Here is a 27,787-nt window from a genome sequence, read left to right on the forward strand (position 1 = left end):
ACACCACAACTAAGAGTAGTCCCCGCTCCCCACAACTAGAGAAAGCCTACGCGCAGCAACAGAGACCCAATGCAGCCAAAAATAAATAAATAAAAAATAAATTTATATATATATAAAAAATTCCATTGCTTAACAATGGAATGTTCCCCAAATTGGACAGACTATATTAATATTAGCAGAGATTGGGAGGGGTGGTAGCCTGCTTCTCATGTGTATTCAAGACTCACATTTACAGATGGAATTTAACTATGCCCTGCCAAAAAGAGGAAACTGAAATGTTAGATAGAAAGAAAAAAAAAAATCAGCCCCTATAGTGCAGTAAAAGAGTCCCTTATAACTTTTAGGAGGAAAATTCTTGATGTTTCTATACATTAATACAAAATTCTATACAAATATAAACCTTAGATTTGTTAACTAGAAGCCTTTATATTTCTGTGACCACAAAGATTTCCAAGCAAAGAGTGATAGCTTCATAATTACTATAACTGTTAAAGTTGAAAATTCCATTCTAAATGTGTGGGGGGGGGGGAGAAATACCTTCAGTATCACTGAAATTGCTTGTAAAAAATATGAATGCTAAGACTATATTGGTCTTAAAAGTTTCAAAGACTATGTAATTAGACCTTCCAATAACCCTAAAGTTTATTATACAACTGATTTAAAATATACTTTTCCTGAAATAATCTTTCTTGTAATGGGATGGTTTATATTACAAAAGGGAGGGGGAAAGACCTATGTAGAGCTTAGAAAATGTTGGCAAAGCACGAACTGTTTTATGTGAGTTTAAATAAAACATTCTGCTTCATTCAAGCTTAGAATGGTCAATAAGGAAATTCCACGAACATTGTCTTTACAGGTGCAGTGGCAGATCAGCACTTGTAAAGTATAAACGAATATAAAAGCGTATGTGAAATAAGATCAGACAAATACAGGCCCAGTAGAATATAGTAAAATAATACTGAAGTTACTCAAATAAACTTGAATAACTTCAGTATAGCCCTCGGTAAACTATGGCATACCATGGTAACTGGCCCTCAGGACTAACTTTAAAATACCTATACTGGTATACATAACGTACTAAGATACAATGTTGAAGATGAATGCAGAACAGAATATCTGTAATGTACAATTGATAAAAATAACTTTAAAAATGAGAATAAAATAACATTATCAAATTAACAAAGATTTTAAAAGGAAAAACTAAATAATAACCAATATTTGTAACTATAAATGAAGTATAACCTTTAAAAATTGTGAATCACTTTATTGTATACCTGTAACTTGTATAGTATTGTATAGCAACTGTACTTCAATTAAAAAAAAAAAAAAAAGGAAAAGCTCATTATTCCCCTCCTTTCCTGAACGACTTAGTCCTAAAGCCATTAGGTGGGGCAGAGCAAGGTGGGGAGGAAACAAGGTGGCCCCAACTAGGATATCAGAATACCGGAACAGTCCATGAAGAAGAGCTGTTTGGCAAAAAGAAATCAGAGTCCAAGAAAACCGAGGACAGCATCCATACAGCAGGGGGACTTAGCCTGGCATGAGAAATCAGAGCCTGAGCAGAATGAGGAGGGGTCTACAAAGCATGAAAGGGACCAGGTTATCAGGCCTGAGGCAAGGTCAGAAAGGGAGTCCCATGAAGGGATACTGAGAGCCCCAAGCAGGGTGTGATGGTCATCCATTCATGGGGGGGGCCCACAAGGGGGATTTAGAGCCCCAGAAGGGTAAAGAAGGTGTTCCCTCAAAAAGGCAGCCTGGCATGGAGAATTCACAGCCCTTGCAAGGTGTGGAGAGCATCTCCGTAGGGGGTGACCAGGGCTGATGTGCCAGAGCCCAAATAGGATGAAGAGAGTGTCCACAGAGTGGCAGCCTGGCCTGGAGGTGTCAAAACCCAATCAGGTGATAAGGGGTCCCCATGGAGGAGTAATCCAGCATGAGGTCTCAGTCTGAGCAGAAACAAAGAAAGACCCTAGGGAAGAGCAGCCTGGCACAGGAGGGAGAAGCTAAGCAGGGTAAGGACAGAATCCACAGAGGGGGTGAACTGGTGTGAGGAGTCACAACTCAAGCAGGGTAAAGAGGGCAACCTGCAGCTTCACAAGGGATGCCCAGGCCTGAAGAAAGTGAGGAGGGTGTTCACACACAAGGTAAAGCCAACGTGTGATGTCAGAACCCACCCGCAGCGAGGGGGGCATGCGTGTGGGGCAGGAGTGGCAACGGAAGGTAGGTTACATACAGGGGAACTGTGACTAAATAAGAAGACACATGAAGAGTCACGGGAAACAGGTTCCTCAGTGTCACAAAAGGGAGTTGCAAATACTAGATTTAAGCCTTGTGATATTAGATTAGAATTGGCCATATTGGTATAAATTAGTTTCAGTAGCTACATAGATAGATGTAGTTACCTAGGTAGGTAGGCAGGCAGCAGACAAACAGATATGTATACGTATGCATGTACATATAGACACACACAGTAGGTCTGTACATAGAGAGGGACTACGAATGGTGACATCTCAATAACATGAACATAACTACAGCCCAGATCTTGTCTTCACAATATCATTTTCCAGTAAAAGGAATCAGGGCTCCTTAGAGAAATAGCTGCTAGCTTCCAAGACTGGAGTAAGAAGCTAAAGATGAGTCTGCATTATCTTATTATGCCAGAAAACAAAGAAGTATTCCAAGAACGATGGAGACGTAGCAAAGGATACAAAAGGTTAAAGGGGCTCCCACTGGCCAAATTTGGGATAATGTGACTATTAAAATAAATAATGATGGTGTGGTAGCAGAATAATGACCCTCAAAAGATGTTCACATTCTAATCTCTACAACCTTCAAATATATTAGGTTACATGGCAAAGGGAAATTAAGGTTGCTAATCAACGCCACTAAACAGGGAGATTATACTGGGTTATCTGATGGGCCCAATGTAATCACAAGGGTCACTGGAAGCGGAAGAAAGAGGCAGAAGAAGTTCAGAGGGAGATATGGCAAAGAAGAAAGGTCACAATGCTGACGAAGGAGGAGGAGGGACAAGGAATACAGGTAGCCGCTAGGAGCTGGAAAAGGCAAGGAAACTGATTCTCCCCTATAGCCTCCAGAAAGGAATGTAGCCCTGATTTTCGCCTTTGATTTCAGTCCATGATTTTATTAGTCCAATGAGACTTCCAACTTACAGAACTGTAAGCTGATAATTGTGTCATTTTAAGACACCAAATTTGTGGTAATTTGTTATAGCAGCAATAGAAAACTAATACAGATGGTAAGTAAAACCCATCAGATAAAACAGGTAATAGTGAGTTGATACAGATATACAGATATAAATATATGATAGATAAATGGATAGAGATAAATAGAAAGTTTGATGGAGATTAAGATAGCTACATGGTTCAAAGCACTTATCCACAAAATACTTATTTAGAAGGGGCAGTGAAGCCTGGCAAATACCACCTTCATCACACGACCAAAGTGACCATCATCAGCAATGGAACAAATTAAAATCATGTGTCACCTGATAGGATACACAATGAGACAAACATAGCACCAATTCTGTGATATTCCTGACAAAGACATACAACCTGAATCTAATTATAAGTAAATATTAGATAACTCAAACTGAAGGTCACATCACAAAATAAATTACCTATAATCTTAAAAAGTGTTAAGATTAAGAAAGTTAAGGAAAGACTGTATCAGATTGAAGGAAACTAAAGAGATATAGTGACTAAATAGAACATGTGATTCTGAATTAGACCCTCTTGCTATAATTTAGGACATGATTGGGACAACTGGCAAAACTTGATGATGGCTGAATATGTTAGATGGTAAAAGAATGTGTCAATTTTAATTTCCTATTTTTAAGAGCTGTGTTGTGGTTATGTAGGAGATCTTGTTTGTAGAAAACACACAGTGTAGTATTGGGGGTAACAGGGCATCAAGTTAGCAACTTACTCTCAAACATTTTAAGGGAAAAAAATTCTCTGTACAGTACTTGCAACTTTTCAGTAAACTTGAGATTGTTTTAAAAGGCAAATCAATAAATAATCAAAGAAAGGAGAAAAATAAAACTCATAAATGTCCTCTCACAAAATGCCACTGTTTACATAAACTGATAAACTTTTCTTCATAAGTAATTTAGGCAATATGTATCAGAAATTTTTTAAATCTTTAAAATGTATTATGGGGAATTCCCTGGCGGTCCAGTGGTTAGGACTCTGTGCTTTCACTGCAGGGGGCACGGGTTCAATCCCTGGGGGAACTAAGATCCCACAAGCTGCAAGATGCGGCCAAAAAATAAATAAATAAAAATTTTAAAAATGCATTATGGCTTTTGGCCCAATAAATTCATCCCTGATAATCTGGCCAAAGAAAATAATTCAAAACACAAAAAACTTAATCTCCACAGATGTTAATTCCAGTATGACTTATAATAGTAAAAAAGTTTAACCACTAAGGATTTCTATTAATGGGAAATTTGTGTCACCTATTATACACATTAAAAAAGAAAATTCTATGCCACTGAAAATAATACACAAAGAGTTTTGAATAACATGAAAAAAAATGTTCATGCTATACTACCTACAAAGAGAATTTTGGCAATACCATCAAAATTACAAATGCACATTCCTTTTCATCCAGAAATTCTAATGCTAGGGTTTTATCCTACTGATTTATACCCACATATGCAAAAGAACATATATTGAAAGGTTTTCACCACCACATTGTTTGTAAAAGCAAAAAATTATATATAACCTAAATGACCATCAATAGGAATTAGTTAGAAAAATTATGATACATATATAAAATAGAATATTCTGTGTTTACAAAAAAATAATAGGGAAGCTCTTTATGTACTCCACAATATTAAATGAAAAGAACTGGATGCAAAAGAGTGTGCTAAAAATTAGTGAATACATATATAGACATATATATACACACATAGACATAAATTTGTTTATGGACTACCTCGAGAAGGATCTAGAAGGATGTGCAAGAAAAGAAAGCACTAGTTGCCTCCAAAGAAGGTAACCAGGTAGCTGAGGAAGAATTTTTACCATACACCTTCTTATTCTTTTTCCATTTTTTAGCATGTGACTGTATGCTTCTTTTAAAATTAATTAAGCCTGAAGTTTAAAATTTAATAAACAGTTCATAAAATATATAAGGAGATCAAACTAGGTAATTTCCCCTGTCTTTTACATTTTCATTTTTTTCAAATTTTCTAACTGATCATGTATTATTTAATCAGAGAATTAATATATTACTTTAAAAACTGGCATATTATCTAGGAAAAAAAATGGTTAAAAATGTGTAAAATCACAGCTAAAAATATAAAGGCTCATTTTTTATTACCACTACTCCATATTATTTGAAAAATGCCGAACAGAAACTTAAAACACTCTAACCTTTCACAGAGCTTACTGTTATGCCAAATTCATGTTCCCATTTCACTCTTCATTTAAAAAAATTTGTTTACCTGAGTCACAAACATAATGCTAAGAAACAAAATCGCTCTGTCCTATTCAAAAAAAGCCTTAAAACAACCAATGATGCCAATATTTTCTCTCTCTTTTTGTTGTTTTTGAAGTTGGAGTTATAAATAAAATCTGTATCTTATCTGAGTAATAGAATATGTGAGTTTAGGTAGTAACTCAGAGAGAGGTCAACTATGTAGACAGAAAAGTTCCTGTTCCCATTCCAACTTCAATGTGGCAATTTGGGATCCACAGGAAAGTTTTTGCCTCACTTTCATCCTAAGCACATAGCCTGGAATACACATACGTAAAACCAAGATCATCAGTGAGTTACATCCTAATTGCTAATGAAACAAACAAAGAAACAAAAATGAGAGAAATGAAGGGCAGACCTAGGAAGAGATTAGAAAAGCTACAGGAAAGAAGATAAACTGGATAAGGCAGAAAGCTCCTCTGAGAGCCCGGATCAGCAGAGACTGCTACATATCTGGGTATAAACTTGGAAATAAACTAAACACTAGGCTCCTCAGCTTTGACCCGGTAAGGAACAGAAAGAAATCAGCCCTCTTTCCAAAAGCTGCTGCCTGATGTTAAGTGACATGACCAAGAACTGAAACCAGTTCTAGACTCAATCAAAATGCTATACTGTCTCTATCCCAATAAATTAAGCCTATTTCTTCACCTGGAAGAGGCACAGATTTAATTTCAACTTTGCTGTAATACACAAAAACAAAGAATACAAAGATACTTTAGATTATGAACAGTCACAGAGGTGCTAAGAGAAGCACTGCTAAGGTTAGCTTACACTATGTTATAATAGGGTATTCTAGCAGTAGCAACTGCAGTACAGGTACACAGACAAACCCACATTATCATTCTTCACATCAATGTATCTGCCTCAAAGAGCAGAGGAAAAAGAAGTTTTGCATTCGCATCCAAACCACTTCAAAATATTTTGCCTCTCTCTGCCAAATGCCTTCTATCATAACCTTGCAAATTAATAAACAAGTTTACATTTCATCACTAAAACAGGGAGATGTGTGTACTGCTCGGAAACTCCTTTTAGAGTAGTATCATAATAAAGTGCATTTAAAAAGTCAAAGCTGGAACTCTGAAAAGAACACAGTAGCTTACGATCTCAAAATGTCATCAAATTAATTTAAGATTAGATATATCAAGATAATTCCCAAAGTACAGTTTATATGGAATGATTCTAAAGAGTGATTTGCTTTAAACTCAGGCACCCCAATGCCAACAACTCCCAATTTTCTGTGCTACAAGAAGCCAAGATAACAGCTAATTGGAAACTGACTTAAATTTTGTTTTAAAAAGTATTTTATAATTACACAGAAATATGGATGTTTCTGGCAATTCACAATACTATATGTTGTGTTTTATTATTATGTTTAAACGTTTGACTTGGTAGACACTTGTTATTCAACTCTTTATTTGCTACATAATTCTAATGCAAATATCAGCCTAGAACAGAACTCTCCACTCACTAAACTCACTAATCCTTACTTTTTTAAGAGCAAAAGGGTAATTATTTTTCCTGCTTACTTTTACAACGGATACTGTTTAAACCTGCTTAGTCAGTAAATATTCATTGATCAGGAACTAAGGACCAAATACTGCTTACGTCAAAAAGTATTTAGATATAAGGAAAGTCACTGGTTAAATCCACTGAAAGTACTTAAATGGAGTTGATGCAACCAAAATGAAACTGGAAAAATTATTAACAGTAACTTAAAAATTATTGTTAAAATAGCTAGTGACATTCTAGAATTTTTAAATACTCACTTGTAACAGATAGGAACTTCCTGGATCTAATAAGCTTACAGCCTCATTTTGCATCGTGTTCTGTTGTGTAATTGCATCTTCTCGTTTCCGCTCTTTCTGCCCAGCTTCATCATCTTCATATTCATCTAAGCACTGAAAGGAAGAATAGTTTCCATTTTACTTCTATATAATATTAATAAAATGTTTTGATAGTACGTGAAGATACATTTGATAGCATTAAGAAATACTAAGCATTCAGAAACTACACAATAAAAGTGTTCCTTTCAACAATTGGTACATTTAATTCCTATAAACTAAATTATCTGCTTAAAATCCAAACCTCCACATTCACACCCTTGTCAACATCTTTCTAGGCTCTAGGCTCTAACTACCAGTGACAAGGTTTGCTTAAAGGTAGGGTTCACTCTTTCTTCTTCATTCAATCTTCACGTAAATGGACTACCTTAAAGCACTTTTTGGAAGGTAACAAAAGATACACCACACAGACATGGAATGTAGAGTCTAACGGGAAGGGGTGTGTGTGTGTGCGCGTGTGTGTGTGCGCGCGTGTGTGTGTGTGCGCGCGCGTGTGTGCGCGCGTGTGCGTGCGCGTGTGTGCGTGTGCGCGCGCGCGCGCAGATAACGTAATGTTAAAGGCCATTTTCTACCTTAGTAGCCTATGAGTATCTTCACCTAGGGAGTAAGTCTTCTACAAACACTCTGTAGAAGAATTTACAATTTAAAAAATGTGTTTAATTTGGAATTGCAGATATATGAAAAAAGAATTTCAGATGATGGGAAGAGCATATGGAAAAGCTTACATGACAGGGTGCTGTTTAAAAAACCGAATCACCACCTGTGTTATCTATCCACACTTTTTACATTAATAAAAAAAACAAAACCAACAACCCATAAACAGAAACTAAACTCTATCCATTACACCCACTGTCAAATAGGTCATCTGTTCCTTGTAACTGAACACATTCTTAACCAATACACTGCCTGTGTGTGTTTTGTAAGAGACAAAAAATAAATAATATCTCTGCAGGCACTTTGTAAACACTAAGACACTGACCAAAGCACAGAAGAGCAGGAAAGACAATAGTATTTACAAATTGTGCAAAGAGAAAAGAAAGGCTGAAGCCACTGTGCAAACCAAGAAGGATCACTGGAGCATCTGAAATAGGAGAACACAGAAAATAAGTAGCACATTCAAAGACACAAGGTCCATAGCGGGGCCGGGGGGTGGTGGTTATGGAAGAAAGCATCTGTCTGAGATGGAGTCTTAAATCAGGATGATGTGGAGGGAAAGCTGGGGGACAGAATGGAAGGGATGAATTAAAGAAACAAGTAGGCTGAGATTCCAGAGAATGTTTAGGGTCTCTCCTGTGATGCAACTAACTGTGTACAGGTGTCACCTAGCCCTCTTCTCACCCTGTGGGAACTGGGGCTTAGGTAACTGGTACAAGAAAAATGATAACACTGTGGCTACTGCTATTGCTGTGAGTAACAAACTGTTCTCGACTCCCAGGAGACTAGTGTCTTCTGCCAGGATCCATGAAACCATAGCAGGCTAACTCCTTGGCTTGTAAGCAGGGTAAGATCTCAGATCCTTCAAAGTCCTTGACAGAGGTGAATACTGGAAAGGCATATGCTCTGATCACAAAGAAATACAGATAATAAATAGCCTAAGAAGTCTGGACTTTTCATTACATAACATTGAAACATGTTATAGTGCTACAATTCCCTGGAATATAAGTAAAACATGATAGAAACTGATTTGGGGAAAAGAACCTGTATACAGCAATTCAGAGTTCTGATTAACAGGGACCAAAAGTGGAGAGACTAACAACAGAGTTGGCAATGGGATCCTATGAAAAATGATATATCTGGGAATTCCCTGGCGGTCCAGTGGTTAGGACTCAGCACTTTCGCTGCCGGGGCCCAGGTCTGATCCCTGGTCAGGGAACTAAGATCCCTCAAGCCTCTCAGCATGGCCAAAAAAAAAAAAAAAAAAAAAAAATGATGTATCTTAGGTGGAAACAGAATCAATAAAAGAAACCTAGTAAAGGGTACCAAAGTTTAAGAAATTAGTCCTGATTAGAAAACGAATCTCTCTTAGGACTTTTAAAAAGACTTTCTCAAACCAATAGTATCGTGTTTTCTGCCAAAATATCAACAAAATTTAAAAGCAAAGCCAGACTTAAGACACTGATGTCCACTATCAACAGGGTTGTTAACATCACTCTGGAAGTACTATTTGGTGAAACTAGGGAAGAAGAATAAGAGATTTCAGCATCAGAAAGGCAAATTTTCATCATTTCAAATGATACAATTTTGTCAAAAATATTTTAGAATTACTACAGTTCCTTAAGATGGTTTTTCATTAAGCACACAGAAATAAATAGCTTCTCAGAGTAACATCAATAGCTAGTTAGATTATATAATTTTAACAGTAACCATAAAAATAAACTTAAAAAACTTTATGAAAAAACTATAAAACTTTACTGAGTGGTATAAATTAAGATCTCGCCTTAAGAAAAAAACTAATATTGAAGCTGTCAATAATCTGTAAATCAATTCATAAGTTGAATTTATTTGGAAAGTAAGGGTGGATCATCTGAATGCATAATTATATAAGACATCCAGAAAAATTACTTTTTAAAGAGTTATGATAGAACGCTCACTCTAACTAACATTAAAATGTATAAAACCACAACACCAAAAACTATGTGATAAAGATACTAGAACAGAAAAGAGAATGGAGTACAGAAATTCTTCACTACATAGTACTGAGACAAGAAGAGGTCAGCAAGACTGTAAGATCTAGAAAGAATAAAAAGTGGTCACATCTAGCCTTCTACTCTGTGAAAGCAATCATTCTCTGGTACTTGGGCTGTAAAAATCCCTGACCATAGGATCAAATGTCAGTAGCATGAATTCTTAAATCATAGAGTAATATAGACTCACCAGCATTAAAAGAAAGCAGAAAAAATAAACTTCAGTAAATGTTTGAAGATGAGACAAATCAGGGAGATGGACTGTTGCACCCCAAGTTAAAATTCTGAATGTTCTTTTTCTTGGCAACACCCTTACCCACTGACCTGGGAACTGATTTATCACACATACTATCTCCGTGGACAGTGTGTACATCTTACTTTCCAGGAAGCTTTTAGAATAGGGATTACTTGATGAATCACAATTTCCCTCCCAAGTTCTTCTAGAAACCAGTATAGTTCTTTTAGCAACAAGCATCTTACAAATTCCTTAAACTATCTTACTTAACGGGGGATAAGTACACCTGGAGGAACAATTTGGTGGAAATGGTGAGAAACAGGAAAAGACTGAAAGCAAAAAGGAACAGAGTTAATGGACAAAGGTGGGTAAAGACATCTTCTACTTCTATTTCTTGCAAAGATTAATAATTTTCTAAGCACAGAAGCTGGCTGGTATCCTTAAGGGAGAGAGAGAGAGTTGGTCTTTAAATAAGTACTAGCAAAAAGAAAACCAAAAAGAACCCTAAATATTTTTTAAAGATTCTTTCTATGAATTATAACCTTTTTATCTGGGAGGGAAAAAGATGAGAAGAAAATAGCTACTGATTTTATAGTATACTTACAACAATAATGTGGGACTGAATCTCCTACCTCTCTTCTCAGCTCTCATTTATAGATAAATGTAAACATGTAAAAGTTATTCTCTCCTTTCACACAGATTAGAGAGGAAGTTGCATGGGAACTGAGTTAACAATTATTTGAAACAAACCAAAAAGTCAGAGTTTAAGAAATGATAATAATAAGCATCACTAATTCTCATCAAGCTCTTTGCTCTTCCCAAAGGTACATTTAGAGTGTTAATATTTTAGCAAATAAAACCTCAGAACAAAAAAGGAAATGTACGATTTTCATTGCTAATAACAAAGTATCAACACTGAAAAAAAAAGAAGCTACTTTGAATAATATGTAAGATTATTGCTCAGATCTGACAAAGTAACCAAATAAAAAGAAAACGGATTTTTTGTTAAGTCCTATTAGGATTCAAAAAACTGTACTTCATAGGAGCACAACAGAAAGTTCAGAAATAGATCTAAATAGACAAATTGTGTTTACAATAAAAGTAGAAACTCTTACTGGTGGGAAAGAATGGGCTTTTTTTAAAACACATGGTTTGTGGATAACTATCTATTTTTTAATGTGAAATTGGATTTACTCCACATACTAGGATAAATTCCAGTACATCATTAAAAATGAGCAAAAATTTGAACACTCTGCCGAAGAAAATATAAGGGTGACAAATAAATACATGAAAAAAAGGCTCAATATCAGTACTTTTTAGGGAAATGCAAATGAAAACCACAATGGGCTATCACTACATACCTACTGGAATAATAAAATTAAATACCGACTAAAATTAAAGTGTTAATGAGGATTTGAAACAACTGAGTGTCTCCTATATTGCTGGTAGGAACTAACAGTGGCATAGTCATACAGGGAAAAGTTTGGCAGTTTCTTATACATTTAAATATACACTTACCATATGACCCAGCAATTCTACTCCTAGTTAGTTACCAAGAGAAATGAAAACATATGCACTCAAAACTTACACAAAAACTTGAACAAAAAAAAAATCAGTTTTCATAATAGCCCAAAACTGGAAATAGTCCAAATGTACATCAACTGGTGAACAGATAACCAAGAGTAGTACAGCCATGCAACAGAATATATACTCAGTAACAAAAGAATTACGCTAAGACACCAGGAAATGAAGACTATATGCTGTGTGATTCAATTTCTGTAAAATTCTAGAGAAAGCAAAATCATAGTAACAGAAAGCAGATCAGTGGTTGTCAGAAGCTGTGCCTGAGGGGAGGGGGCTGACTAGAAAGGGGCAGGATGAATGATGGAAGTGTTCTACATCCTGATTCTCATGGTGGTTTGCCCAGTTGTGTATATTTGTCAAAATTCATCAAATCACACTCTTAAGACAGTAACATATTATTATACGTAAAAGACACCTTAATAAATATGACTTAACAAAGAAAGAACTATCGTGGAGGTATTGAACAAATAAAATGAGTTAAAGAAAAAAACTGAACCTAAATCTGATTAAGACTCTAGATCCAACTACCAATTAAAGGAAATAGAGGGAATAGAACAGTATATTAGACAACACCATGGAGATGCAATCATGAAAATCCAGATTGTGGGAATATAAAAGACCACAGAGCAAACAGTCATCTGGGGTTACATAAGGTTTGTTGCTTAAAAAAAAAAATTAAAAAAAAAAACACTTTAAAAACCATTCTCAGCTCTCCATCATATAGAAATAAGCCTCTGCTGATCCCTGTTATTACTATAAAATACAAATGGCCAGTTCCTACAACTAATAAATTATAAGAAGGGGAGAGGGAGGGAAAAGGAGAAGAGAGCCACAAATGTGAAACTCAAAGGACATATGAATGAATACCAAAATATTGACCTCATTTGCATCCTTACTTAAAGAAACTATTTTTTTTTTAAAGAAACTATTTTTTAAATAACCATTTAAGAGACAGTTTGAACAATGATGAAATTTGAAATTAAGTCTAAGGAGTTTCATGAGATTAAGGAACTATTTTTAACTTTTTTTAGGTTTGATAGTGATATTGTTCTTTTGTTTTAAAAAGATTCCTTATATTTTAGAGACATATGCTGAAATATTTAGAAATAAAACAATAAGTCATCTGAGATTTGCTTGAAAATAACATAGGGATAGAATGGGTAGTGTGTGGTGGTATAGGTAAGACAAAAACTGGTCAGGAGTTGATCACTGTTGAAGCTGAAGGATGTGGACATGGGGGACCTCACTGCACCATTCTCCTGACTTTTACATTTGACCAAAATTCTCACAATAAAGTTCTAAAAGTAGCAATAAAATTTGTGCACTGACTAAGTAACTAGAACTAGGTATCTTTCCTATGAAGCATAACATTTCTGCCTCTAGAGAACAAAATGGTGGAATATTATTTGAAAACTGTTTTCAAAGAAATGGAAATGTTTGCAATTTAATGTAGAGTGGGAAAAAATACTATGATGAATGATAACAAGAAAAATACACATTATCTCTAGACTGATTTTCTTTTTTTAAATTTATAACTGTCTGTAAGTTATATTTTAGATTAAAAAAATATAAGAACTCAGATTTTGGAATCAGAGAGACCTAGATTCAAATCCCAGGTTGGTCACTTAAAATAGTAATAGCAACTACTAGTAACTGAATATTTTCTAGGTGTGTAGAGCACTGTTAAGCTCTAATATCTAGTATTTCAAATACAGGTAATTTTCACAAAAACCTTAGGAGGTGGGTACTACTTTATATAAGAGGGATGTAAGGATTAGAATTAAGTAACAGGACACAAAGTTGTTGAGGGGTACAGTCAGAACTCCAACCCAAGCAGCCTAACTACAAACCTCAACCTCATTTTTCCAACTACCAGTTGTTACTTATTCATCAGTCACGAAATCCATTTAGTGCTCTGCAACCCAGAGTTTATTTGAAGGAAAAGAAAAGGAACAGAACAGAAAATATCAGTGAGTACTTTTCTGTGAAACTTTGGTTTCACATTATCTCATGAGGGTCTTGGATCACTTTGCAGAACACAGAATTACTGGAAGTTACAGGGGAAAAAAAGAGTAGTTATGAGTTGACTATTGTTGTAGCTGGATGACAGTTTTATATATATATATATATATATATATATATATAAGGGGGGTTCATTTACTCTGTATTAGTTCTGTGTATGTTGACATTTTTACTTTTTTTTTTTTTTCCCATTTTTAAAGGGACTTTTAGGAATTCTACCAGGTCTCATTTCCATGTTTATTTCAGTCACTGACAGCAGACCAAACTTCCTCAGGTCTCACCCATTTACTTGTACAGACTCTCTTTTCCATACCACTCTGTACATTCCCTAATCTGACCCAATCCTGTGTCCTTCCTCTCCTTTCCAAATCATTCCTCTGTGCCCTCTGGAATTCCTGCTGATTAACATTTTGCTTTCCTCGGCTACTGGATGAAACCTAGTTGGCTCCCTGAAAAAGCCCTTTCCCCTGTAGCTCACTCAACTGGAAGCTATTTGTTTTTGAAGTTCTTTCATACCTTTGGGCCTGGTGGTAGGATTAGTGTATTCTCTGACTACCTCTCTGGAGCAAGTATCTCCTTTGGCCACAATGCTCTAGGCCAGTGATTCTTATTCAGTCAGTACCACTCCCTACAAGGCATGGAATTTTGTGGTGGCATTTTTGGTCATATTGATGACTAAGAAATATTACTTGTTTATGGATCGGAAGCATGAAATGGATATCTTGCATTTGAAAAGTTAGTCACTCTAAGATAGAACTGACCCACGTCCCATCCAAATGTAAAATGTAATACCAAAAAGTCATGCAGGTGAAAAATCTATTTATAATTATCTGAGCCTAAACACATTTTACGGGGCGGTGGTGCAGGGGGGCGGGGGGATGGGGGAGTGGAGGTTCCAGGGTTTTAAAATACATACGGATTTTTCCAGGAAGACAACTACCCTTTAAATTCAGAGAACATGATATTTCATTTGTTAGTAGTCTTATTTTTTGAAAGTTGCTCAACATTTTGGAAAAGGTCGCTGACAGCAAAACTATTTGTGGTATTTGACTCACTAATAAAGCACACTTTTATCAGTCCAAAAAAAGATTTTTAATAATCAACATTTAATAAGTTCATAGACTAAAATAACTAAAGAGGATCCATTTCATGGTAGCTTTTCCCTATTAATTTGAAAAAGCAGAACTCCACAAAATTCAGGAATCCAGAAAAAGCAACCAACATACCATTTGCCTACTTTAAACACAACTTGTATTAACATTTTTAAATGCTTCTAATAGATGGAGAAGAGCATATTCCATAGTACTTTTTACTTAATAAGAATTCTTGGACAGTAAGTAAGCTCAACAGACAATCATCACTCACAACTATTATTTATCTGAAACTATGCACACACAACTAAAGAAAATACAATTTTAAAAAATATTTCAAATGCATTAAAAATTGTTAAAATTAATTTTCAATAAAATAAATGCTGAAGCCAAGTTTTGACACTTTCATAACTAGAATAAATTGTGTGGTATACTATCTAGTTCTTGGAAGAGCTCAGCTAGAGATTGCTTCACATTCCTTTTTCTTTCTTCACATTTGTTCCCTTTCATAAGTGAGGAGTCTTACAAATGAATTAAACAATTCATTCATCTCCAAACACTATTAACAATAGTTCATAAAATCCATTTAAAAATACTAGTCCCCTTAATTTTCAGAATCCCTCCCCAAAAGTGTAATATCATGTTCTTCTTCCCAAATGCCTCAGTCTCTGTAACCTATGAACACCTGATCTTAATATAAGGAATCCACACAAATTCCTTAGGTATTTCAGTTTTTCAGTAAATTTTTGCAAAGTATAATTACTTCTCTATAAAACTCTAACACTAGGGAATAGCACAATATTTTCAACATATGAATCAGAATGAGGAAGAGAATTACAATAGAACTAAACAGTCAAGTACGTTTAATTGTATTTATGTACAATAAATCATATAAATGTGGCTCTAAAAGCAAGCTGATTTCCCTTTGCATTTTAAGCAATCTTAACAAGGCTTTTAGGGAAGAGAAAAAAAACTATACAGCTCCAGGAGAGGGAAAAAAAGTCCGTATTTGGGATCACACAGTTACAAACCATGAATGTGGATAAGTGCCTGTACTTTCCAAAATTAAAAGTTACTATGTCCGTGAAAGGTATTAGGGGAGTTAAGCTAGATTCCACTCGTTTTCTTCAGAGAGACCATGCCATCCTATCAGTACTACTGCTGCTTTATCTGCCTCCCCCTCTGGTAATACCCCTTTTCATCCTCCATTAGTCCTTTATCTAGCATATACCACTGTCATCATTCAACCTCTGCCAAGCTATTCCTTACCTTCCCTCCCTGTTCCTAAGCCAAGAGGTTTCTTTTGAAATGGTTAAACAAAAGGAACTTTACAACACAACAAAAAGAAGAGTAAGATCAAATTAATAAGCATCTTTATGTGAAAAGAACTGAGCAAAATAAACAAATGACTGCTCTCCTCTCATTAGATAGCTGAAAAAGCCACATAGATAACACAATGCTTAAAAACTGCTACACACACACACACACACACACACACACAGCCTTAAGCTAGAAAGTTTGGGAACTAAGTGGGATAAATTAAAATGTATGGGGCTTCCCTGGTGGCGCAGTGGTTAAGAATCCGCCTGCCAATGCAGGGGACACGTGACACATGTTCGAGCCCTGGTCCGGGAAGATCCCACATGCCGCGGAGCAACTAAGCTTGTGCGCCACAACTACTGAAGCCTGCATTCTAGAGCCCGTGCTCCGCAACGAGAAAGCCACCGCAATGAGAAGCCCGTGCACCACAACAATGAGTAGCCCCTGCTCTCAGCAACTATAGAAAACCCGCCTGCAGCAGCAAAGACCCAATGCAACCAAAAATTAAATAAATGAATAAATAAAAATTTTTAAAAATAAAATAAAATGTATGAATTTTCCATACTATTAAACATCCTGATTAACTTTGTAAATTAGCAATGAATTTCATCTATCATACTGAATTAGGCTTTCTAACAACTTGCTAATATATTGATACTAATATAAGTACTTTGATTTCATGGATTTAAAAGCTGAGTTTGCACGAAGGTTAGCATTTTAGACAAAAATGAAATCTTATCTGTAAAGAATCTGAAAATATAACACTCCAAAAAACAGGAAATGAAAACAGAATTTCATCCTTCCACAATTTTAAAGTACCTTCCCCACCTTAAATTCTACACCAATACTATCAGATATGACTCAGCCATGGACAATCCAACCATACTACCTCGTGCTGGGATCCCATCAGATCTCAGGGCTAAGCAGTGTCAAGTTCTCTAAAGAGCAACAATATTCATGATTAAAGAGGCAGGCAGCATTCTCACTTTCAGCAATCTCAACAAATAATAATAACAACAATAACTTAAAAACTATAGTTGGGTACTTTTTATTTAAACAGAAAATGAGATTTTCCTAATTACAAAATTAATGTACATTACAAGAAAACTTTTAAAATAGAGAAAAGAAGAAATTAAAAATCATCCTTTATCTTAAACAACTGTCATCACTTTGGTACAAATCATTCTAGTAGAACTTTTTCCTTCTCTTTTTTAAAATCCATATAATTGTAGGCATCCCGTTTTGAGATCTATTTATATGGCCTCTTCATTTTCAACAAAAATTTTAGTAGTTGCGTAGTATGATATTAGATTTGTTTAATCAGATCTATGTTGTAGGACATATAAGCTAAATAGCCTTTCATATAAATTTGTGTGCCTATCTCTAATTTTTATGGCTCTATAAACATGCTGCCAAATTTTCCTCCAAGAAGGTTAATGTTGTCTCACCCTTATTATTATTGTTTTAACTCTCTCCGAACATATTAGGCAAATAATGGTTTCACTGAATCCTAGGTGAGCAGGATGAACTTGTGCTCTCTTTTTATTGGCTTTATGTATTTCTTTATGTATCTTCACTTTCTTCACTGATATCCTCTCTCAATTTTTACACTGGTTTATTCATTTCCTTAGTATTTCCAAAAGCTCTTCATATAATAAGATGGTAACCTTTATTGTCAATTTTTTTTCTAGCTCACCTTTTAATTCTGTTTAAGTTTTCCTTCTGAGATTTCCTCCCTGTGGTTTTATGTTAAGAAAATGTTTTTCTTACTTTAAGATCTAATAAACAAGGACTTCCCTGGTGGCCCAGTGGTTAAGACTCAGCACTTCCATTGCAGGAGGCGCATGTTCGATCCCTGGTCGGGAAACTAAGATCCCACATGCCGCTCAGTGCAGCGAAAAAAAAAAAGTCCATGAATTCCAAAGTTCATGAATTCCGGAATTCGTGGATATTCCTATTTTTTAAAAATCTAATAAACACACATACTTTCTAACTTTTACCATCTCACTTTTTAACTCATCTCATATTTAATTTATTGTATAGGGAGTGAGTTTGGTATCTAATAATTTTTTTAGGGTAAGCCATTGTTCTAGCCACAGAAATGGACTAACCCGGAACTGCAACACTGGTGGGAGGCTGTATGAGTAACAGCCCTGGGAGGAGCTCAGCACCCCCTCCAGGTTCACACCTAGGGGCTCTTAAGCAACCCTTATCTCCTCACCACTGATTCAAAATGCCATCTTTATATTTTTATGTATGGCTATGTTTTAGCTTTCTATTCTGTTCCACTGATCTATTTATGTTAATGCCCAAATCATATTATTTTTATCATTAAAAGTTAATAGTATCTAGTAGTATCTAACAGTTTCCTTCATTATTATTCATTATTCAACTCTCTTGGCCATTCCCAGATGACAAATTCTCCTGGTACAATGGAATAATTATTTCAATACATTTGAATTAATGTATAAATTATTTGGAGAAGACTACTGACAACATTAATTAGCTGTGTGATCTTGTAAAATGGGAACAGCAGTACCCACATAACAGGGTTGTGCAATAAGTTAGAACTAAGGAAATGAAAGTAGATATGGACTGTGGACAGACATAGCAAACAGCAGTGGAATCTGAATGGATTGAGAGAGTCAAAAGCAGTAAGTAGCAGTAACAAGATGACTCCTAGTTTTCTAGTTCATGGTATCATTCTTGCACGCAGATAATTTAAAGAGAGGAGAAACAATGAGGTGTTTGGTGTTGAGTATTTGAAATATTTGTGTGATATAAACAAATAATTCAAGAAAAGGAAGGACCAAGGTAGAGATCAAAGGCTAAATCTTTTCTAGTAAAACTCTCAAGATGGCTCTAAATGTAGGTAAGTTAGACGACACAGGCAAACAAAAATTGAGAGAGTTCTGACAGAGGGTTCTCGAACTTCTCTGAGAAGTAACTGTGCTTTTCTGCTGACATACATGGGTAAAAGTTTAGGATAAGGTAGTGGGGTGTAGGTTGATTAAAAGTTTAGAATACGTATTTGTAGGAAATATGAAACTGAGTGAAATAAAAGTATGTAAAGGATTTCCAGACAAGTACTGAGGGGACAGCTCAGAAGGAAAACCCTAAGACTTCAAAATGGCACCAATCTCTAATATCAGCTGTTATTAATTTAAAGCTCATTACTGCTGTGAGCCCAACTCTAGTAGAGAAACTTATTCATAAATATTTTCAGCAAGTTGTCTAATTATTTTTGGAGTGAGTAAGGAGGAGGGTCTCGCCATACCCCTTAATTGTTCAAACAGATAACTCAGAAGCAAGTCTTGACCAGCGGGATATTAATTGTGCAATTATACTTGAACATAAAAACTTTGTTAATATCATTTTCCATCAATATCTGGCTTTCCCCCACTGGATTTCTTTTTTTAAGTTACTAAACTTAGTAAGAAAGACTCCAGAACCACACTGATTTTAGATGAAAATTCTTTCTACGGTTTTATATTATACTTTCTTTTATGATCTACAACCCAGGTCTCAACGTAATTATATTTGTTTTAATGCTTAGCAATCCCAAGTACTAGGCTTGGGTATTTACAACATAAAAATTCCTCAACATGAGTCACACAAACAATGCTAGGGAAACAAACTAGGCACTAGTGTAAGGAAAGAGACTATCTTCAGAAGGAACTACCAAAAGAGACAAATATGTAAAATATATTCTATCTTAGATGTATCAATGATGGCTCTTAAATAAGCATAGTGCTGAGGTTGGAAAAATAAACATCACACTCCTAAGCTTAACGGCTCACAAATTATTGATTATACTCCTAGAGACTCAATGAGTAATCAAAGAAAACAACCCCAAATACCTATATTTAGCTTTCAACCATTATCAGATTTAAACAATCCAGTATTCACAGCCTTTCTTCAGCTATATCCAATGATGCAAGTCTAATCCCATGATTGTTATTCTTCAACTTCCTAGATGTTTGGGCAATATATGTAACTGCTCTATGCTTCAGGGTTTTTTTTAAATCTGTAAAGTGGGGATGACAGCAATAATTATGTCCCATAAAATTTTAAGGATTAAAGGAAATCATGTATGCAAAAAGCTAAGAACAGTGATGCACACAGCAACTTAGTAAATGTTTTATTATCATCATTATAACTCCCATCAATGAACACTCAGATGTACAAGTAAACATGCTAATAATAACAACAGCTAACTTTTACCGGACACTTACAATGTACTAGGCATTATTCTAATACTTTATTTGGATCATTTCATTTAATCCTCACAGGTAGGCACTAGTATAGATTCCTTTGGTCAATGCTGTTTCAACTGGAATCGCTTTCTTCTTACTTCTCTGTGCTAATCCAACCACAAGTACCCAATCCTTCCACTGACTAGGCACTTTGTATTTGCTGAATATTTATTTATTGAATGAAACCTTGTCTGATTATTCCAAATGTAAAAAATCAGATTATAAATTCTCCATTTCTTAATTTTTAACTCATTCCAGTTCTTGATTACATACTATATAGCACTGGTCCCTTTTCTTTCTTTTCTTTCTTTCTTTTCCTTCCTTCCTTAATTATGGCTGCGTTGGGTCTTTGTTGCTGCTCGCAGGCTTTCTCTAGTTGCAGCGAGCAGGGGCTATTCTTCGTTGCAGTGCATGGCCTTCTCCTTGCGGTGGCTTCTCTTCTTGTGGAGCAAAGGCTCTAGGCACGTGGGCTCAGTAGTTGTGGCTCGCAGGCTCTAGAACGCAGGCTCTAGAACACAGGCTCAGTAGTTGTGGTGCACAGGTTTAGTTGCTCTGTAGCATGTGGGATCTTCCCGGACCGAGGCTCCAACCCATGCCCCCTACAATGTACTAGGCATTATTCTAATACTTTATTTGGATCATTTCATTTAATCCTCACAGGTAGGCACTAGTATAGATTCCTTTGGTCAATGCTGTTTCAACTGGAATCGCTTTCTTCTTACTTCTCTGTGCTAATCCAACCACAAGTACCCAATCCTTCCACTGACTAGGCACTTTGTATTTGCTGAATATTTATTTATTGAATGAAACCTTGTCTGATTATTCCAAATGTAAAAAATCAGATTATAAATTCTCCATTTCTTAATTTTTAACTCATTCCAGTTCTTGATTACATACTATATAGCACTGGTCCCTTTTCTTTCTTTTCTTTCTTTCTTTTCCTTCCTTCCTTAATTATGGCTGCGTTGGGTCTTTGTTGCTGCTCGCAGGCTTTCTCTAGTTGCAGCGAGCAGGGGCTATTCTTCGTTGCAGTGCATGGCCTTCTCCTTGCGGTGGCTTCTCTTCTTGTGGAGCAAAGGCTCTAGGCACGTGGGCTCAGTAGTTGTGGCTCGCAGGCTCTAGAACGCAGGCTCTAGAACACAGGCTCAGTAGTTGTGGTGCACAGGTTTAGTTGCTCTGTAGCATGTGGGATCTTCCCGGACCGAGGCTCCAACCCATGCCCCCTGCATTGGCAGACGGATTCTTAACCACTGCGCCACCAGGGAAGTCCCTGGTCCATTCTTTTATGTTGCAAATTCTATCTACTTAATTAGGTTTCAAGGTTCCCAAAGGCAGAAACCTCATCCAGTATTATTTCTGGATCCTTCAGTTTCTTGTCAGTAACATCTACACAATGCAAACTTAATAAACATAAATGCAAATTCCCTAATTTAATATTTCCTGACTGTCGTATAAAAATTTTAAATAATTTAAACAGCATATTTATTATTCACTTTTATTCAAAAACATTCCTTCTGCTTAAAAAATACAGTTTGAAAAATCCTCATGTACACAGAAATCACTTCTGGTAACTACCTCCCATTTTATCCCAGTCAATTTCATTATAGATTCTAACGAGAAATACAGGATTTTCAAGAACTCTCATACACAGCATGCTTTAAGAAACACTATATAAATGCAGTAAAGCCTCGTTTCTTCAGGAATAAACAAGCAAAACTTCCCTCTTACATAATGAATGTGGATCACTCTCAGCCTCAAACCCCTCCCCTCAAAGAATGAAAAGCAGTGATTAATAAATTCAGCGGACCTGAAACTAAGTCAAGTCTAAAAGGATTGCAGGCAGAAGCCCTGAAACTTTTAAAATAAGTCATCTTACTAGTTTTTGTGGAAATGTTTATTTATAAAAACACTCAGAATTTCCTATAGTCAAACCACCTATTGAGATTTTAGGCAGCAGGGAGAGAGAAGATTATAGAACAGAAGCCAATCTACCACACGTTGAGATTTCCCCAACGTAATACTCTTTTTCTGAGAATTCAGAAATATTTGGATAAACAAACACAATGACAGAATAATTTGTATACATACTTGAACAAAAAGAATGATAGCACCGAATCCTTTGAAATGAGCAATTATCCTGGAATCTATTTTACGCTTAGAGAAACAAAACCACCAAACAGCTTCTCTGTCTCCTTTCACCAATGGTCAGTAGTACTAAAAAGAAATAACTAAATAAGGAAAGGTTATAGGAAAAGGGATCCTAGAGAAGAATACGTGGAGACTCATAATTTTGCTAAGGTGTCCACATGCACAGCTAAAGCTCTGTAGAGGTCCTACGGACGACATACCTTTCTGGTCTAGTGTCTGTAAACTTCATTTTCAGTCCTCTTTCCCCCTTAGGAACATTTGTCTAGCCCCTCTCAAGAAGCTTTACATTTCTGTTTAAATTTCCTTGTCCCCTATGTATAACCTCTCATCCCCCAGATAGTCAATCTGAAAGTAATTTAAACTTATCATACAAATCATTCATATTAATATATACTTCCATTTTTAAGAACAGTTCCTCTCACAGAAAAATTAAAAGTTTTGTCTATATTAAAAAAAATTAAAACTGATCTTGAATGTAAGCTAGCACTTAACACAGAGGCTGGAACACTACCAGTACTTGAATATTAAATAAATGAATGAACAACTTAACAAGTAAACTAATTAATCTACTTGAGCATAGCATGCTCCGCACCCAACAAGGGTCTTTCCTTAGCACTCGCTTGGTCTTAAATCTTTCACTTCTCTCCCATCCCTTGGCCCGAGAATCAAGGACTCAGTTCAATTATATGCTGTACCTTCTCCCTTTATCCCAGGCTTCCAATCACAAAATGAGCCAAGTAAGCAATCCAACCTGTACGACCAAAAATTCCAACTTCTCAAGCTCTTTAGTACTTTGGGTACACACATTTTGGGTATGAAGAAGAGAAAGGAACTAGGAGAGAACTGATCAGCTGGGTGTACAGGAATGCAGCTTAAAGAAAATCAATCCTGGAATGGTTTGATGGGTGGGACTCTTGAATGAGAGCTTATAAGTATATGTGTATGTGCATCTAAGAGTGAGGTTAGGGGAAATAACTAAATTGTACTGGCAGTGGCTAGATAAAGAAAGTAAAAAGAGAACTAAAAATGTAATCTCAATTTTGTCTAATTACCATATAACACCCATCTTTATATGATGGGTTCATTTTGCTTTAACTTTCATTAGATAACTAACTCTATTTGTGCCCTTAATTCTCAGGTTTACTGATTATACAAAGGTAGTTAACCAATATTTTTAAAATGTTTTTAGAGAGAACACTATTGATGTTAATTCAAATATAATAATGACAAGAACACTAAAAATTATACAGCACTCATGTGCCAGGCACTGTTCTAATTCTTTTCAGAGCAAAATTCTTTTAACCTACACAACAACCCTATGAGATAGGCACTATTATTATCCTTACTTTACAAATTTGGAAGCAGTTAAGCAACCTGCCTAAAGTCACACACCTAACAAGTGATGGAACTGTTACTTAAATTCAGACAATCTGGCTGCAGAGTCTAGGCTCTTAACCACTAGGTTATATTTACTATTCTGGGGTGACTTAGCTTGTTCTCTACTTTCACTGTTAAAAAAAAAAAAAGTCTCAAATACAGCAGATATTTTATACAATGTTTATTAACAGGATTAAGAAAGTCTAATGATTTACCAAGGGAATCTGCATAACAAATCCTTTCCTGAGCATTTTAAGGAATCAAAAACATTCATTTACCTCAGATGCTACAGGGTGAATCTAGGGTGGGGGGCAGATAATCAGAAAAATATATTTCATTGAATCTAAAGAGGCCATTGACTGAAAACATACCATTATTTTATGTGCCACTGAGAAAGAAAATTCTGCCAAACTATAATACACCATTAGTTTAAAACATACCCTTAAATAAAAAGTGAACAAAGTATAACTAAGTCAATGAACTACAGTCACTTATCAAGGGCACTTTTAATACATGCTTGCATAAAAGATGAGACCATGTAAAAGACTATTAGCATTTCTTGAAATCTGCTGTATCATTCTGGGAATCCACATATTTGGAAGAACTTAAAAACGTGAGAACAACATATGATTAGAGTTTAAGTTGTGGTTGTAGAGAACATCAGGACAACATGAGAAACTGGTTTACCAAACATATGCTTAGGTCAGAGCATACGTATTAGTTTGTTGGGGCTGCCATAATAAAACACCACAGACTGGGTAGCTTAAACAACAGAAATTTATTTTCTCACAGTTCTGGAGGCTGGAAGTCCAAGATCAAGGTATCAGCAGGTTTGGTTTCTACTGAGGCCTCTCTCCTCGGTTTACAGACAGCTGCATTCTCACTGTGTCCTCTCATGGCCTTTTCTCTGTGTGTTTTCAGGTGTCTCTCTCTCTTCTTAGAAGGACACCAAACATACTGGATTAACACCTCACTCTAACAATCTCATTCAACCTTAATTATATCCTTAAAGGTCCTATCTCCAAATATAGTCATATTGGGGGCTAGAGCTTCAACATACGAATTTGTGAGGGGGGTACAAAATTCAGTCCATAACAACATATAATAGCTGATCTTAGTGGAACCCTTTCCTGGAATACAAAACATCATTTCTGTTATAGCAAGATACTACTGAGGTAATAGTACTCAACACAAGTCATTTCTACATTAGGATCAACAACTCAAACAAACAAACAAACAGAATAGCTCTTCATTTGAGACTAAAATAATTTACTCTATGGGATTTTAGAAAATTGTTTAAGCTCCATAAAGTGTCCTTATTTTTGGTTTTTGCTACATTCTTATATTAGAATCAATTTACATTTTATATTACAAAGGAAAATCTTGCTTTCAGGCAATTTTTGCACACTATTCTCTATATTACTTAAGAATAAGAGCCACTATTTACCTTTGACTCACTGGCACCTTACAAAGTGCCTAGCATATAGTAGCGACTCAATAAATATCAGAGGGAGGAAGAGTAGAAGGAAAGAAGGAAGAAAGTAAGTTAGATAATTATCAGTTTAGAGTACAGTACTCTAAACTCTTATCTGCTTTCAGTTTTGTACCCTCCGGATTCCTTGAACCAAAATGCTTAACATTCAAAAAAGGTATAAAGATAACAGCAAGTTTAAGGTCTAACACAGACTTCAGCTGATTCTTAGCTTCATGTCACAGTTCATAAAAGTAGAAAGCAAGCAAATCTTACGAACAGAATGTCCAGGCCCCCCCCCCCACCCCCGCAATGAGCATTTAAATGCTATTTGAAAGCAGAAACAGACACAGTTTAAAAGACCTTTCAGAGCTCATGGGCCTATGTAATTGCCAGGAAGTCTACCAGTTGAAAAGCTGGCTTTTGAAGTCAGCTGATTCTACAGTTTCAACAAGAAATTTTTACATTTTATCTCCTCCCCCACCAAAAAAAAGGCCTTCATAAAACAAAGCATTTACATATAATACCTACTCTAAACCCTAGGTATTCAGAAAACATCCACTGAGTAGTCAACTCATTTAGTATTTATCATCTTTGTGGCTCCAAATCTACAAGGGAAAAGTGGAAGCATAGAGTAAGCTAGAGCTATATGAAAAGAAATATTCTTAAATATTCTGCTATTTTCAACTGTCAAGGAGTATCAAAAGGAAAGCAATATTTAAATGTTTCATTGGGGTCTTAACCATATGAAAAATATTTCAATTGCACTGAACTGAATAACAGATAAGATGAACAAAGGTGGACCATTTTTGGTCCACTGTGTGATGTGTCCACGCTTCTCTATAAATTTAGACCACTGAGTATGAAAGCAAATGTGAAGATAACAACACTATTTTAATCTGACACATGTGAATTCATGAACATTAACAAACAATAGTTACTTATTATTTAGAAAGGAAAACATTCCTTCAGTACAAACATGCTTATTATATGGTTTCTTTTCTTTATAATTGAAATTTAACATGTTTAAATTGCCAAAATCCCGTATCATTGAGTTTCAGTTTATTTTAAAAGGATCCAAAGTTCTTGATCTCATATGTCAGAAGAAATGAACAAGACTTTTATAATGAGAAAACAAAATGTCTACAGTAAACGATAAGTTCATTTTGTCTTAATTCTCATTTACTGAAAAATGCTCTTGTGTAGCCTACTTTTCAAAGCCTTTTAAAGAATGATAATAATATGCCTTTCCCATTACATAATTCAGATCAAATTATATGCCTAACAATTACAAGCATAAAGTATTCATTTACATACCTTCCTTCACTGTTCAGAATGCATTTATTATTGACCAAATCACTTACATAAGAGATTTAAACAGGACACTAGGTAACAAAGATTCCATTTCTCCTTGCCTTAGTTGTTTTCTTATTCACTTTATCAAATAACTGGTATTTCAATAGTGCCCTTCTTCAGAAAGTTTAAAAAAACAACTTTTACCTACAACAATGATTCACGTGTTGTGAGCAAAGAGAGGAAGCTTTGTATTTTTGTTATTTTTGTCTGTAAATATATTTCCCCTTTAACGACCAGAAAACTAAGGTAAAGAAAATACAACTCACGTGAAGTCTAAATTGAAACTAGGATTTCAAATTGAAACTTACATTTCAAATAAATTTGAGTTTCTAATTCTATCCCTAATAATTCTTAAATAAAAGGATGATGGTTTCCAAACAGTACACCAAGGTAGAGTGAACTCAGAGGCTCCTCCAACGGAAACAAAAAATTTTTGATACCTGTGGAACACTGCATGAGCCACTAGGCTCAAGGCAGTTCAGTTTCAAAATTAGATCCTACTGCATTCCTTTATACGCACTCATTATCTTCGCAAGACTAAGTCTCTGCAACTAAATTTTAAAATTTTCAAAAAGAGAAAAAAAAATAATGGCCAAAACAAAAAATAAATGTGGAATACAAAATGAGAGTAGAAGTTCCCATCTGATTCCATTCCAAGTTTTATGAAGTTGCATAGTATAAACTGTACACGTGCCATTAGAAAAAAATTTTAGCTACTTAAGAATAAAATTAAAATATTTCTTCGGGGGCTTCCCTGGTGGCGCAGTGGTTGAGATTCCGCCTGCTGATGCAGGGGACACGGGTTCGTGCCCCGGTCCGGGAAGATCCCACATGCCGCGGAGCGGCTGGGCCCGTGAGCCATGGCCGCTGAGCCTGCACGTCCGGAGCCTGTGCTCC

General features: G+C 35.6%; 1 protein-coding gene across 1 annotated transcript in view; it reads right to left on the reverse strand.

Annotated features, from left to right (window-relative positions):
- PAWR (pro-apoptotic WT1 regulator) overlaps positions 1 to 27,787 on the reverse strand; it is a 100,202-nt gene that overhangs the window by 23,176 nt on the left and 49,239 nt on the right. Inside the window, exon 3 of the mRNA XM_024122886.3 lies at positions 7,272 to 7,403. Coding sequence (XP_023978654.1) covers positions 7,272 to 7,403 — 132 coding nt within the window. The remainder of the gene's footprint in view (positions 1 to 7,271; positions 7,404 to 27,787) is intronic.

This window comes from Physeter macrocephalus, chromosome 6 (genome assembly GCF_002837175.3).
Source record: "Physeter macrocephalus isolate SW-GA chromosome 6, ASM283717v5, whole genome shotgun sequence".
Taxonomy (NCBI): domain Eukaryota; kingdom Metazoa; phylum Chordata; class Mammalia; order Artiodactyla; family Physeteridae; genus Physeter; species Physeter macrocephalus.